General features: G+C 33.3%; 1 protein-coding gene across 1 annotated transcript in view; it reads right to left on the bottom strand.

The window, feature by feature from the left end:
- Positions 1–4,560: 4,560 nt before the first annotated feature.
- The window catches only part of LOC123880081 (dipeptidase 1-like), a 38,144-nt gene continuing 27,688 nt past the window's right edge, over positions 4,561–15,016 (bottom strand). The window contains exons 8-12 of the mRNA XM_045927982.1: positions 13,591–13,767; positions 12,277–12,361; positions 10,223–10,298; positions 9,069–9,207; positions 4,561–7,733 (exon numbers count right to left, since the gene is read on the bottom strand). Of these exons, the coding sequence (XP_045783938.1) occupies positions 7,626–7,733; positions 9,069–9,207; positions 10,223–10,298; positions 12,277–12,361; positions 13,591–13,767 (585 nt within the window). The 3' untranslated portion in view covers positions 4,561–7,625. The remainder of the gene's footprint in view (positions 7,734–9,068; positions 9,208–10,222; positions 10,299–12,276; positions 12,362–13,590; positions 13,768–15,016) is intronic.

Genomic DNA, 15,016 nt, shown 5'->3' with positions numbered 1-15,016 from the left:
ATATATATACGTAATCGTATAAAGTACATCAAATTGCAACATTTTACAAGATTTACTTCAGAAATAACTATTATTTTGATTAATGTGTATGTTGAGCCTTAATAATTACTTACATCTTTTTATTTTCTTACCAGTGAGTTGAAAAGTTATAATGTGTCACACGAGAGCAAAGTAATTTGTGTTTTCGTGTCTTTAAATCCCTCACTACGCTCAAGATTCTAGTTTAAAATCAATAACCTAGATTTCTTATTAAGTTGAAGAAAAGTGGAAAAGAACTTTTTAATTATAGATCACTCAATACTCATGTATAATAAATCTATACCTATTACCTATATTTAATGGCTAAATAATTGCACTATGGCTCAAACCATTTTGCGAATGCCGGCCAATGCGTAAACGTTGTTCAAAGTTCATTTCCGAATTTCGTCAAGATCCCTTAATGTGTGTGTGTGAAAATCCACAAAAGTGCACTGGTCGAATGTATACAAGGCTCTTTACATTTTAATACATTCAGTAAAGTCGAGCAAACGGAATGCTTTTGTATATGTGAAAAAGGGGCCAGGGACCTCTTTATGCTGGGAACGTAGATTTAGCCTGCGTTTGTCAAAGGTACATTGTAATAAAATTGAACTGTTTTTTTAATTGAATTGAATATTATAAGACTCATTTTTATTGACTAGTGTGCTAGTCTTGGCTGCAGTCTCACCAAATGCAGTCTAAGATGAAAATGCGCTAACCTAGACAGTTTATATTATGGCATCAGTTGTATTCATCGAAATGATAATAAAGTTCTGTCAGTTATATAAATCCCTAATTGGTCCCTGTACGGCATGGTACCGGAATCCTAAATCACTCAGCGGCTTTGTCAGACTAGACCTCAGCCAGCTTAAAAGTTTCAAAAATCCTAAATTGACTCTGCCAGGAATCGAACTCAGATTACCCTTCTTATAATACCACAGTGCTCACTGCATCTTGCACTGGATATTAGTATACCATTAGTATTCTATTCATAGAAAGAAACTACAATGCTTGATTCTCATAAATGTTGATTATTCTCGACCTTCAGCCAGAAGGTCGAAAGTAATCAATATAGACAAGAGATATTGAAACGCGGGAACATCGACCCAATATTACGTTGTAGTAACAGTATATTTAGAAAAACTGGCTAAGTTCGAGACAAACTCGCGCAGCGAGAGTTAAGTTCCTTGAGATTTGGGGAGTACTTACATGAATTAAGTTGAGCCGCCAAATACCTTACACCTTCCAAGCACCGAAGATTAGGATTTGAAATAAAACAAATCTGGAGTGAGTATACAGCAATCGTGTTTATTAATTCGTATATGAAATACAATATAAAGAGCTTATAAAATCATTACGCTTTCGTTTTAAGAAAATATCAAGGATTTACTCCTTAAATTAATTGAGCCATAAAACGTTTGAATGCACTACCACAGTTCAGATAATCCAAGGACACGTTATCTAGGCAAAGACGTTCTGACAATACACTCAACAAAATAAACTCGTTAACAGTGTCTACCTCTTATGACCCCTTTCCACGGTGCGTGATTGTGCGGATTATAACGCACGGCGATGAGCACGGACAGCCACGCATTGCACGCACAATATAGCAGACGGAAACATTTAAGTGCGGAATCTTACCATTAAAGCATATTTTTTCAAAAAAAATTAAGTTTAAAAAAGTCTTGTGATTTCCACATAGCGGAATTTTCATGCGCAGCGACGATTCTCTTCCCATGGTGCGTCAGTGTGTGCTAGTCCGCTTTCGTCCGTAATATCACGTATCGTGGGAAGCCAGTGTTACAGTGAAGCAGATGTGATAGCCAATTGATTATTATTGTTGTAATGTATACGACAAAGATCTCTGAGCCCTAATAATTTAGTGGCATTGAATCTGGTACAATTTACATAAAAAGTTAATAAATTAATTCCCACCATTGAGTTAACCTACCCATCAACCACATATTTATTTGCAATAGCATAATATCTATACATCCGCTTTCTGGGGATAACGCAAAAGGAAGTTGATTTAAGTACTTTTTGCAAGTTCATGGATCCTGGAATTAAATTATATGATCTATGTAACGGATATATAATTATCGATCGAATCAACGTGGTAGCGCGGTTTCTTATGATGACAGAACAGGGAAGGTGAATATAAATCAGACACAATAAGTATTATTATGAATACAAATAACTGCTCGGAACTTCCCGTCGGACCGAGGCATCAGTAAATCTTATTACAAAGCACAAACGTTACATTCACAGTTTCCCAAGTAGGTAAACCGTAACAACAAAATATGTTCGCTTGTGCTTAATATACTTTTATAACCCAATTACAAAATAACAGCCAGATTTCAGACGTGTCAGTAATTACTTATTAGTAGGCTCGAAAAAGGTTCGAAAAATTTTCAGTCATAATTATATCGAAATAGTTATTATTTTTACCTCAATTTTTAATACATTTACGAATATAAGGGTCACAGCTCAATCTTGCAATCAAATTTAATTTCCGCTTATTCCTTTTTTTTACGGAATTAAGTAACATTGGAGATAATATTTTCTCTGATAGATATATTAGTAATAAAATGCAATTATTAGGTATATTGCTGAAATGGATTTTTCAAAGCAATCGGTACACTAGCTCAATTTTACTTTTCAACTTTACGTGTTAGTTACATAAATATATTTTTTCAGAAACCATCAAAGTTAAAGTTTAGTTAGTTAAAATACTAAGTTTTATAGTAAACAAAGTATAAATGCATAAGTACATTATTATTATGAAAAGAATAAATACAAATAAACAGTATAAATAGGAATAAGCGGATATTTAAATATCTTCGAAATGTTATATTGTCGTATAGACATATACGTGTATATCAAAAATGTAATGAAAGTATGAAAATATACAAAGTATGTCTCTTTAAAACCATCTGCCCCAAAGGGGATTTAATATGTTAGTAATTTAATTTACTTGCATATTATTTATGTGTTTTAAAGCTGCCGCTTTGTTTAGGTACATACAAACCAAAACTTTAAAAAGAAAATTAAGTATATTATTACTAATTCTGTTGTACAATATCTCTGAACAAATTCGAATTGATTGATCTAGTTAAAGTGCTATTTTTTTAATATGTTATTTGGTAAAAAGGATAGCATTTTTAGACCTGTCAATCAATCAAGTTTAACATAAAGATTATTATGTATAACAGAATTAGCGCCATTGATATTGATATAAGGCCGGATTTAAATTATGCCATGCACTGCTACGCTCATGCCGCAGGTCAAAATATGACCGGTAACGGTCGATTGAGGTCAACCGCACTTTGAATGCGTTTTCGTACGATTTTGGTTCGTGCGTTCACTTACGAACATGCACGTACGAGTGCCTTTACGCTCTTTTCAATTATTATGGGAGCACGCAGTCAGGATGTGGTTTATTCGTACTTTTACGTGTGTTTAGTTCTGACATCTGAATACAATCTGGACTTGTTGAAATTTTTAAATAGGTACACTTTTAGCCGGTTAAAAATTGATTAAATTATTTTACGGATACCAAATATTAGTGTGAATAAAGTAGGATCAAAATGTGATCAAAGAAGAGAATTATGTTGAAGATACAAATTATTATCAGACACCAAAGAGGACATGGCAATGACAATATCTCGGAAGCGATACCACGGGGATATTACCCATTCGAAGAAGAAAAATGTATTCAGTAGTTACTCATTCATACGACCAGTATTCATATGTTTACGTACGATACAAATTCGCATCCAAGGTGTTGTTAACCTAACACTGTGAGGGCAAGGTCTGAATTTACTTTTTCCTAATTTGGATATCTCTTGACTATAGCATATTATGGCTTTAGTCCATTTCTTAAGTATAAGGCTCACTTTCGTTGTTTGATTGGAAACATTCAGAAGCCGTGGGATTTCTAAAAGTCATTCCATTCTAAAGGTGCGGAAAGCGGAACTGCGCGTCGCGGCAGCGCCCCGCACGATATTCTCTCCAGCCGCGACGCGCGGCAGTGACGTACGCGCGTCGCGGCTGGAGAGAATATCGTGCCACATTTATAAGCAGCTCTTAGTGTAATGCGGAACTATATTTTCATTAGTTACTTTTGGATAGCGGAATATTTCAAAACGCCTTTTTGCTGAACTTGGTGAATTTCACTTAGACTTATTACGCCTGCAGGGTATTTCTCATATCAAAAGCTTAATTTCACTAGCCTTAGCGGCGGTCTCTCCGTCAGTCGCTATACATACAAACGTAGAGTTGGTTCTCATTTGAATATTAACCAATAAAACTCGATGTATTTTGTAGACATATTCTAACTAACATTTATGTATATGGTTTGGTTTCCGTAAAAATAACTAGTTTTTTTTTAAAAAAAGAATATTAGCCATATTAAATGACTAATATTCCCCTTTCATCTCCAACTAAGCGTCAGGCTTGTGCTAGGAGTAGGTACGACAATAGTGCAACGGGCAGGGTTTGAACCGTCGACCTTTCGGTTTTTCAGTCCACTCCTTTACCGGTTGAGCTATTGAGGCTCTAAAAGTTTTAAAGTTTTTTTTGTAAATTCTGAGACCATGTAACTTGGAACTGAATATTTTAACTGAAATCTGGAAACTATAGACATAAATATTCTTTTCTAGAAAGTTCTATAAAGTTTCAATGAGTATCGTTGGTTAGTATTTAAAGTTACATTTGTATGGAGTAATGGAGATGCCCTTCGTAACCCACTAGTCCCACAGGGGATTACAAGTAGGTATCTTTCATACATATTTTTTTGCAATTGTATATTTTGTAATGTATGTTACAAACTGGGTTATTTTGCCTTTAATAAAAAACTTTATTATTATTATTATTATAAACAAACAAAGAAAATGAGCCTTATATATGTTTATATTGTTATAGAATGCAATAAACAATATTGAGCTTCATTTTAAGATTAAATTATAATCCACAGCGAATTCAATATATAATCTAACATGTTAACAAAAACAAGAATTTCATTAAATTATATAATAAATAGATATTAATTTTCCTTGGATAATTTTGGCACAGTTTGTAAAGATCACAACGTTTTAATTAATGTAGTATGTGTTAATAATTATGCTACATATTACATCAAAGTAAATATTATATAATATAAAACCTCATGAAAGAGATAATAGATGTGAATGCATTGATTATTTCGATAAACACTGAAACTACATAGCAATATAATCTACTTACACATATTGTTTTATTATTCAAAGAGATCAGTAAATAATACCTACATGTAAATCTTTATTTACTTATAAAATTATAAACAGGAAAGATTTGTTTGTTTGTAATCGATAACCGAATTTGAACCGAACTGAACCGATTTAATAACCATTCACCACCAGAAAGCTAATTTATCCAGAAGTAACACAGGTTACATATTATGTCTATTGTATATAAATAGCTATATCAAATTTCACCTGAGTAAAGCCAGACAAATCAGATAGTTTGGAGTTTCATTGATTAAGTTATTGCATTATTATCATGTTAGAAGCAAATCTAAATGTAGATTCTGAGAGTAGTAGATGGTGATAAAAAAACTTCTTAGTATACAACGAGATATTTTATATATAAAACAGAGAACACAAGTAGCAAAGCTTACGCTTACGTACACCGTCGAAGACCAAAGGTAATGAATTTTGTTAGTGATCGTTTTAGATACAGGTCTATATTATCATTTAGCCTGTAGCACATCCTACACAATTCTAATTAGTTCCTTAAAGTCACAAGCCTACGTAAACACGATATCCAGAATTAAAGTTTTTTTTTGAAAACTATGTGCAAAGTCAAATAACCAATCAAAATTTTATTCCATCTTTCGAAATTTCCATATGGATCAAAGTATATCAATTTACTGATCTCTTCCATGTTATACTATACTTTATATAACGATTATTTTACCTAAGCGGAGAAACGAGAAAGAAGAACAAATCCAATGGCGTCCGTATTTTGGCACTCAATTCCTTTACAATTTAAATTAACTTTTTATCTTCCGATTACTTATGTATAAAAGATTTAATAATTAACATTTTTAACATTGTTAAAAATTTATTTGCTAACTACATTCCTAAGTCATACATTAGTTTTTTTAATTATATCAAATGTAAATAAAAATATTTTCATCATATTTTAATCATAATTCTCTCTTACACATTTTTTAATATAACTTGTCATGTAATCCATTTGTTTATTCCAATTATTTTTCTCGTCTCTTTATTAACTCAGTCAATAAACTTGACAATCATTTTATATAAATATAAATTAAACTTATCATAATTAAAATTAATTAAACTAATTTAAATTCGATTTTATTAAAGAATTTTCAGTATGACGGAGCCATTTTAGAGATTATAGAAGTAAATAGGGTGATATGTGACACAAAAGATACTAATCACGAAAGAGACGAAGGAGTGCTTTGACCACAGGGAACACCTACAATGCACCTACTACACTGATTACATATTTTAAACCTGATTCTAAGGGTTACACAAGAGTAAAATTTAATAATATGGTATTCTACTATCCCATTTTTTAAAGTTAATTCTGTGTAGCTAACAAGGGTGAATTATCATTCTATAACTTGCGTATAAGCGATTCGCAATTTTGATTACTTTTTAAAATATAGGTACCTACTGTTATCGTACAAGCAAGCAGCAATACATAATTATTATGTAATAAATTATCCTTGTTACACCGATGACTGATTATAATTCTTTTGTTTAGGTTTTACAGAATGAAAAGATATTACTTTTGTCATGTATTTCAGGATGATAATTTTCAATAATGAAAAATTACAGCTTAGGCAGGTAATTACCTCCTACATTTTTGGTCTGCAATGCTGCGTAATATTGTATTTATTCTTAGAATGGGATAGCCTTATATTATCGCTTCCTAAATCAATACGCCCCTGAGACGTTGAATTGATTTCCTGGTATCTCTTGATAACACTTTTGTAAAACAAGACTCCGATATTTGGAAAAACACCAATGGAATACATTTAAGATACTTTATATCTAAACATCAATTTGAATGTTGCAATTTGGATCATTCAGACTATAATTAATACATCGTAATGTCAATAAATACTTTCTACATGACTGCCAAATGTTACTGAAGTGGACTTATACAAGTACGCCAGAAAAACCTTCCATACAAAACGACGTTATTTTTCTGCGGGTTCGAAGCGGTCCACTGAGCGGACCGGATATTAAAATTGACACTATGTCCAATAGTCTTCATGATGACACTATGTTTCAAGATATCTCGTCACTAAAATTAAGTTGTCAGTACACTCACATGACGTCCGCTGCTACTTCAACGCCAAAATGGCGAAAATCAAGTAGCTTTAAAAACAGGTCCACAATCGCAGGTCTAGCGTACTTGTTTTAGTAGAGGTCTGTGGCCAAAAGTACTTGCTACTTAATGCCTGTACTACGTTACTTATGTACTTATTAATCTTTTTGTCGATGCCGGTATTTGTTTAAGAGATTAATTCTTCAAATCATTGTTCAACCATTGGCAGCTACATACAAAGTAAGTTTGTAAAAGACATTTTACACGTATTCGATGTAGAAAGCGTTGCTAGTACAGTTGCCGTTGTCGGTGGGTGAGTCAGGGTGTTCTTCGGGTTCCACGCCATTTGTACGCATATCATCGCGGATCTAACCGAACAAAAATACAAGTTTCACATTCAATCTGGCACCATATATTTACTTACTCAAAGTTTGCATATTATTCTAACCCATATATTTCCATGTAGCCCATTGATGTTTACGTCGAGTTTTGCCGTCAGCTGGCGAGTAAACCAATAGCACGGGTTAAGGGTGCCTTTCCACCAGAGATGTGCTATGCAGCTATGCTACGAAGGTGTGAAATCTACGCTACGAAAATTTGTGACCGTTTCAACCAATACTAAGCTATGTAGCTATCCGAGGAAGATGCGCTTTGAAGATGCGCCGCCGCAAAGTAGCTGCGCGAGAAAGATACGCAGCTCGAGCTATGCGATGTATCGATAGTAGGGAAGCGGTGAGAGTGACGCGGTGTGAGACTCATGCGTCCTGCCGTGCCTGCACATAGCTACACCACTCGCGACGACCCATAGCAGGCATCCATAGCACGCATCCTTCCATATAAAAAACATATCTTAGTTGAATCCGTTTCCACCAGTGCTAAGCTATGTGCACCAATGAATATGATTGGTGGATAGCAACGTAGCATAGCACATCTCTGGTGGAAAAGCAGCCTTAGTATAAATAAATGTAACCAAAACGATTTATAATAATCAACATCATCATCAACAATCGATATACGGCTCTGCTGTAGACATAAGTAGGTCTCTTGTAGGGACTTTACACGCCACGGTCTAGCTGAATAATAATTAATATATAGGCAAATAATTATAAGCAATATTATAATTTAAATATAGGCAGATAACCAGTGTATCAAATACGTAAATTAATTTTGTAATTTACGTATTTGAAATTAAACTTGAAGTAATTATTTGAAAGCTCTGAATGTCCATGCTGAATGAACATTTTATTTATTTAAGAGAGCTCTCTCCGTCACTCGTTTCATACAATCGTAGTTCCAATTTCATTTGAATATTAAGCAACCAAAGTCCATGATATTTTGCAGACATATTTTAGAAACTAATATCTATGTCTGCGGTTTTCCAGATTTCTGTTAAAATATTCGGTTTCAAAGTTACGCGGTCTTAAAAATTTTCATACAAATCTTTGAGTCCCTGTAATTTTAAAACTACATATTTTTAAAAAAATCTAAAACACCACAGACGCAGATATTAGTTTCTAGAATATGTCTGCAAAATTTCATGGACTTTGGTTGCTTAATATTCAAATGAAATTGGAACTACGATTGTATGAAACGAGTGATGGAGAGAGCCCTGTTAATTGATAAACACAATATACAATAGGTATACTTACATGCTCGTACCTACTTTAAATCAACAAATTAATTATAGAATCATAATGAAATACCTTCTCTACTTGTCTCATAACTCGTAGCATGTTAAGCCCCGCTAGATTTTTCAATTCTTGTACACTCCACTGCCCGCTTCGTAGTAATTCAGCAAACAATTCAGGATACTTGGAAACATCTTCCAATCCACGTGGAACTCTGTAAATGTATAATGTTAGAGCCAAAGTAATTAATCCATACTAATATTATAAATGCGAAAATATATGTTCGTCTGTCGGCTAGGTTTTTAACGGTCCATCCGTTCAATCGATTTAGATGTTTGGAGATAGAATTAGAAACATGGAGATAGAATGAAGGACACATGCTAATTTTTCAGAATAAAAAGTATAAACCGCCTTCATTCCAAACAGTTGGATCTGTTCTCAGTCATTACTGTGTAAATGAGTAACAAAGTCCAATCTTCCACATTTATAATACTATCAAGTATGATAAGATAAATGCTTACAGATTATACTACAAGATCTACTCAAATAAAATGTATTGAGGCATTTTAACTTTGTGTTTTTTGGAAATTAATATAAATCACAAAAATAATTTTCAGATGCAAGTGGGAGCTACGGAGCTAGATTGTTGAAACGAATTCCTCGACCTCCCGCTACATTATACCACAGCTGTTGAAATAAAGATGAACACAAGTGTAAATTAAAAATTTATAACACCCCCGACGATCCAAAGTATTTGAGTTTTCCAAAACATCATTTTCAAATAAATAATTATGTATTTAGGCAACGTCCATCTTGACAGCTTGACATTTGTCTATTGACATAATATTAAGAACCTAACGGTTATCTAACCTTCTTTTCTACAAGAAAACTAGAAAAGAGCTGATAACTCTTAAACGGCTGAACCAATTTTTTAGATTATAGCTAAGAACACTCTCCATCAAGCCACCTTTCAAAAAAAAAAAAACGAAATTAAAATCGGTTCATTCGTGTAGGCGCTACGATGCCACAGACAGATACACAGATACACAGATACACAGACACACAGATACACAGATACACACGTCAAACTTATAACACCCCTCTTTTTGGGTCGGGGGTTAAAAAAAGAGAAACTATAATAACTGAGCATTTCTGTGGGGCCATTCTTAATTTCATTCTTTTAAAATTAAAATAAAAACACTTGATGAGTAGAAATAAATTTATTTTACCTATTAACTCCATCAAAATCACCACCAATGCCGACGTGGTTAGCACCAATCATCCTCTTGATATAGTGGAAATGTTCTAATAAAAAAATGTAATAATAATTAATAGGCAAAATTTCACTAGTCGTACAATCGTCACATACGTACAATCGTACGTAATCATCATGTTTGTCAATTAAATATAAATAATAATAAATTTTATTGAGCAAAACATAAACACACAAATTTAAACACTGTTGAACAATGTACTAGGTTATTATACAATTTGGTACTTAACAATTTTTTAATGACAAAGTAGTTATAACCATAATCATATATAGTGCAAGTTGTCTCCTACCTAAAATAGATAGTATATATTTTTGTAATTTTTTTTATTTGTAAGATTTTCTTTTTGCAATCTGTGGTCACCTACCTCTAGTATAGGTGAATTAACAGTTCAGTAAAGTAATGGCAAAGTATTTATAAAGTTTAATTATTTATCTGCCAGTTTCTCATTTACGTAGAAAAAATAAATTTCCAAACTCCAAAAAAGATAACAAGTAGGTTTCTTTATCTTAATTAGGATAAACAAAATGGATTGCAGTGAATGTTTCTAGTTATCGGAATACAATCGAGTTCAATCAAAACTTACATAATTGGTTTAATTACGGCTCAGTTCGATAGAACTGCAAACTGAATCTTACAAATCGGTACTAGCAAAGCGGAACATGGAATTATATTTACAACTAGCTGATGCCCGCAGCTTCGCCCGCGTGGATTGGTCAGATCCCCTGTAGCATCAGGATTGAGGAGTTGGACTCCAAATTTTTTATGAAACAATGTCGCAAAGTTCCTCTATCGATTAAAAAAGAAATGACGCAAATCGGTTCAGAAATCTCGGAGATTTCGGTGTACATAGGTAGAAAAACACAACTCCCTTTTTGAAAGTCGGTTAAATAAGTAGCCTATTTTACTTCCTGGTCAATTCTCTACTTGTCTGTGAAAATCCCGTCCAAATCGGTTCAGCCGTTCCCAAGATTAGCCTTTTCAAACAGACAGACAGACAGACAAAAAATTTAAAAACGTGTGATTCAGTTATAGTATCGTTCAAATAACCATTATGACCTTAATATGCGGTAGTTATTTCGAAATTACAGACAGACACTCCAATTTTATTTATTAGTATAATAGATCAATGTACTATTAAAACTTCGAGGTCATCAGGTTCATAAGTTGCACCTGAAGTGATACAACAAGTTATTTATCTGTCCTCCATTATTAGAAAAATGAAACGTAGGTGCTATGTTAGCTGGTCTGTGTGTTTTCCAGAGTCCACATACTTTACCTAGAGCTTGAGTGTAAATTTTCAAGTTAAATAAAGTGACACTGGAGTTCTGAAACTCTACCGTAATATTTCAAATAAATGTAAACTGTGTGGTAAATCTGTTATTTAGTATGGACAAAAATGTTTTGTCCACTTCCCATCTATATTAGAGGTGCAAAATTACAGATTTACGTATGATTAATTTTAACTTGAAAAGCTGCACTAGGGCGTTTGGTCATTTGGCCGACCACATTTCCGTGTTTATTTTTAACATGCAGTTTGATGAGCAAAAAAGAACATATATATTTAACATATATTTATTTCAAATAGGTTAAACAAAAATACGTGATATATAACATGAAATACATTATATTGGAATTAGAATGAGCTGATCCATTTTCACGATTGATTTAACGGGAAATCGATCTAATGATGTGGTATCGTAAATAAATAAAGAAACCTTTTTTTAAACGAGCTTGTATTTAAGGCATATAATTAAAATATTGTCAAGACAAATTCAAAGAAGTCAAAATTGATGAAGCTATGTTAAGAAGTTGAGGAGTTCCTATATGGGCACCTTGCGACTCCACCATGGCACCTATTTCATAATCATGGAAGTTACAGCTCCTAGCTCAATCGGTTGGGGAAATTGACCTTAAATTTAGCTTCAAAATTTGAGCACATACTTATATTATATACAAAATATAACACGGCAAGTTAAATCAACGCTTGTAATAAAAGATTATTGTCTTACCAGCGACGTCAGATAGAGTAGCGTTTGGTGCACATTTAACAAAATCCGGAAAGAAGTTCACCATGATGATCCCTCCATTTTCTTTCTACAAAAATGTAGTTATATTATAATTTTTTGACGAAATAGAGAACACACGTGACACAGCATTCTTTTAAAGCATTGATTTTGGGTATTTCATTTATAATCCAAAGGTCCAAAAGTCATTCGTTTAAATAAGCTTTGAATGTTTCTTAACAAAATTCCACAATCAATTTTGGTGCTGCCTTTACACATGTTTAAAAAATCTATTACAATTATGCTCCTGAAAAAAGCATACTACATACAATCGTAGAAGTAAATGATAAAAGAGAGATGATGCGCGAGACTTCAATTGCAAGGCATAAGTAATATTGCATATATAATCTTTGAACAGAGGAATCTGCAAGGTTTTTTTCGGTAGTAAAGGTATTCTGAACCAGTGGTAGACGTATTTGATGATTCAAAGTACTTGTAAAAGTTTAATGGAATGAAAAATACTTTTATTTCTTTATTCAAAAAATTAAAATCAATGCGTCATATGAATGGTTCTGAATGCATCAATAATTGGATTTTACAGACTGGTGTTAATCACGCAACATGCTCGCAATCAATGTGACGAAATATCCAAATGACTCTCAAATTGAATAATATGGATTGGGTAAAATTGAAAACAGCAACTCTTTGAAGTGTGTCCTAAACTTTTCTGGTATCCTTACTCATGTGATTTACACTGAATTACAGGGTAAAAAACTGCCATCCTATATCTAAATTACGTTATCTGCGATAAATATTTTAAGAGTTATCACAGTAAAAATTGACGATTGACGATTGATAAAGTGACCAATCTAAAAACTAAAATAAATACCTTGCATATAAACATTTTTTTAGAAACAATCGTTTTTAAAAGTTCCCATGTTTCTTGGCGATAACGTAAAAACTATTATTTCAGTTAACGGCTTTTCAGATATAGAATATAATAAAATAACAAGTGTAAATTAAAAACATATAACACTCCCGTCAAGTGAAGGTTACAGTAACTAGTAAAGAGCTGATAACTTTCAAACGGCTGAACCAATTTTCTTGGATTATAGCTAAGAACACTCTCGATTAAGCCACCTTTCATTCAAAAAAAACTAAATTAAAATCGGTTCATTAGTTTAGGAGCTACAATACCACAGGCAGATACCCAGACAGACAGATACACACGTCAAACTTATAACACCCCTCTTTTTGGGTTGGACGTTAAAAAATAAGTATAAGCAAACGCTAAGAAGAAGATGAAGAAGATATATTTACTATAGACTGGATGATGTCGTCGGGAACGTTTCTTTTATGCGCACATAGGCTGTAAACGGATGAGTGGCTAAAGATAACCGGCGCTTTCGACAACCTGATTGCTGCCCGAGTCGTATTTTCACCCACGTGCGACACATCGATCAACATGCCGAGACGATTCATCTCTCGCACTACTTTCTGTTGACAATAGAAATAAATTCTATGCAATTAACAGGGATGTAGGATAATAATTCTTATTAGGTACTAATATTTAAAATTTATTTGGCAATAAACTACTGTTTTAATGCCTTTAACTATCACATGCCAAATGTTAGCTTCCTGCTTCCCTGTTTACCTGCTAATACGTTAGCGGTAGCTAGAAGGATTTTTAGTGGAAACGACGATAAAAACATTAGTTCGTTTTGCGGCCGTATGCCACATACCGTACTAGTGGCTACAGTGGCTAGCATTATTAAGAAAGTATAAAACCGCGTATTAGCATTTGAATAAAGTTTGAGTATCGTATGGAGTCTATAGCGTTAATTTTTTTTATAGAAGATGTGTGATAATAGTCTATTTTACAGTTTCAACTTTAGTGGTAGGTATCAATGGTATAAGGGCCTCTTTAGGGACAAATTTGTAAATATACAATTTGAATGTTCTTGTTCAGAATCAGGGCCCAATACCCTAATAAACTTTACATGAATATAAATTATTTTGTGCCGATTTGTTCTTATATTTGCACTGACATTAAGACGAAATAACTTAGAATACCGTATTTGCAAACTGTGGTCGTTAGAGCAAACAAGCACATTTGCTAGTCGCCTTAAGTCTTTCCTATGCTAGAATTTGACTTGGCGCTATGTATTGTGTACTCATGTTGGCGAATGGCACATGACAAATGTTTGGCTTATCTTATGATAAAATTATAAGAATTATGCTTGAAAAATAAATATCGAAGAACGATTTACAGACCAACAGCACGCGGACTGTGCAGTCAGTTGGCAGTTGTGAGGTAGCTATATCAACTGCATCCTAACTGTAATTTTGCAGTCGGCTTGCAGTCCACATTAACACTAACTTACTCATATGAACAAGTGTAAATTAAAAATTTATAACACCCCTGACAAGTGAAGGTTACAGTTACTAGAAAAGAGCTGATAACTTTCAAACGGCTGAACTGATTTTCTTGTATTATAGCTAAGAACACTCTCGATCAAGCCACCTTTCAAACAAAAAAAAAAAAATTAAAATCGGTTCATTAGTTTAGGAGCTACAATGCCACACGTCAAACTTATAACACCCCTTTTTTGGGTCGGGGGTTAAAAATTAAGAATTTTCGACTCTCGAATGGACGCTATATTAGAAATATTATGTTAGTAGTAACAACGTCCAGTAGCAGAACATTTTAAGTATATGAAGCTATTCGCAATTGTCTGAAACCGAT

This window comes from Maniola jurtina, chromosome Z (genome assembly GCF_905333055.1).
Source record: "Maniola jurtina chromosome Z, ilManJurt1.1, whole genome shotgun sequence".
NCBI lineage: Eukaryota > Metazoa > Arthropoda > Insecta > Lepidoptera > Nymphalidae > Maniola > Maniola jurtina.
Note: the sequence above shows the minus strand (reverse complement) of the source record. Positions and strands in the feature narration are given on the sequence as shown.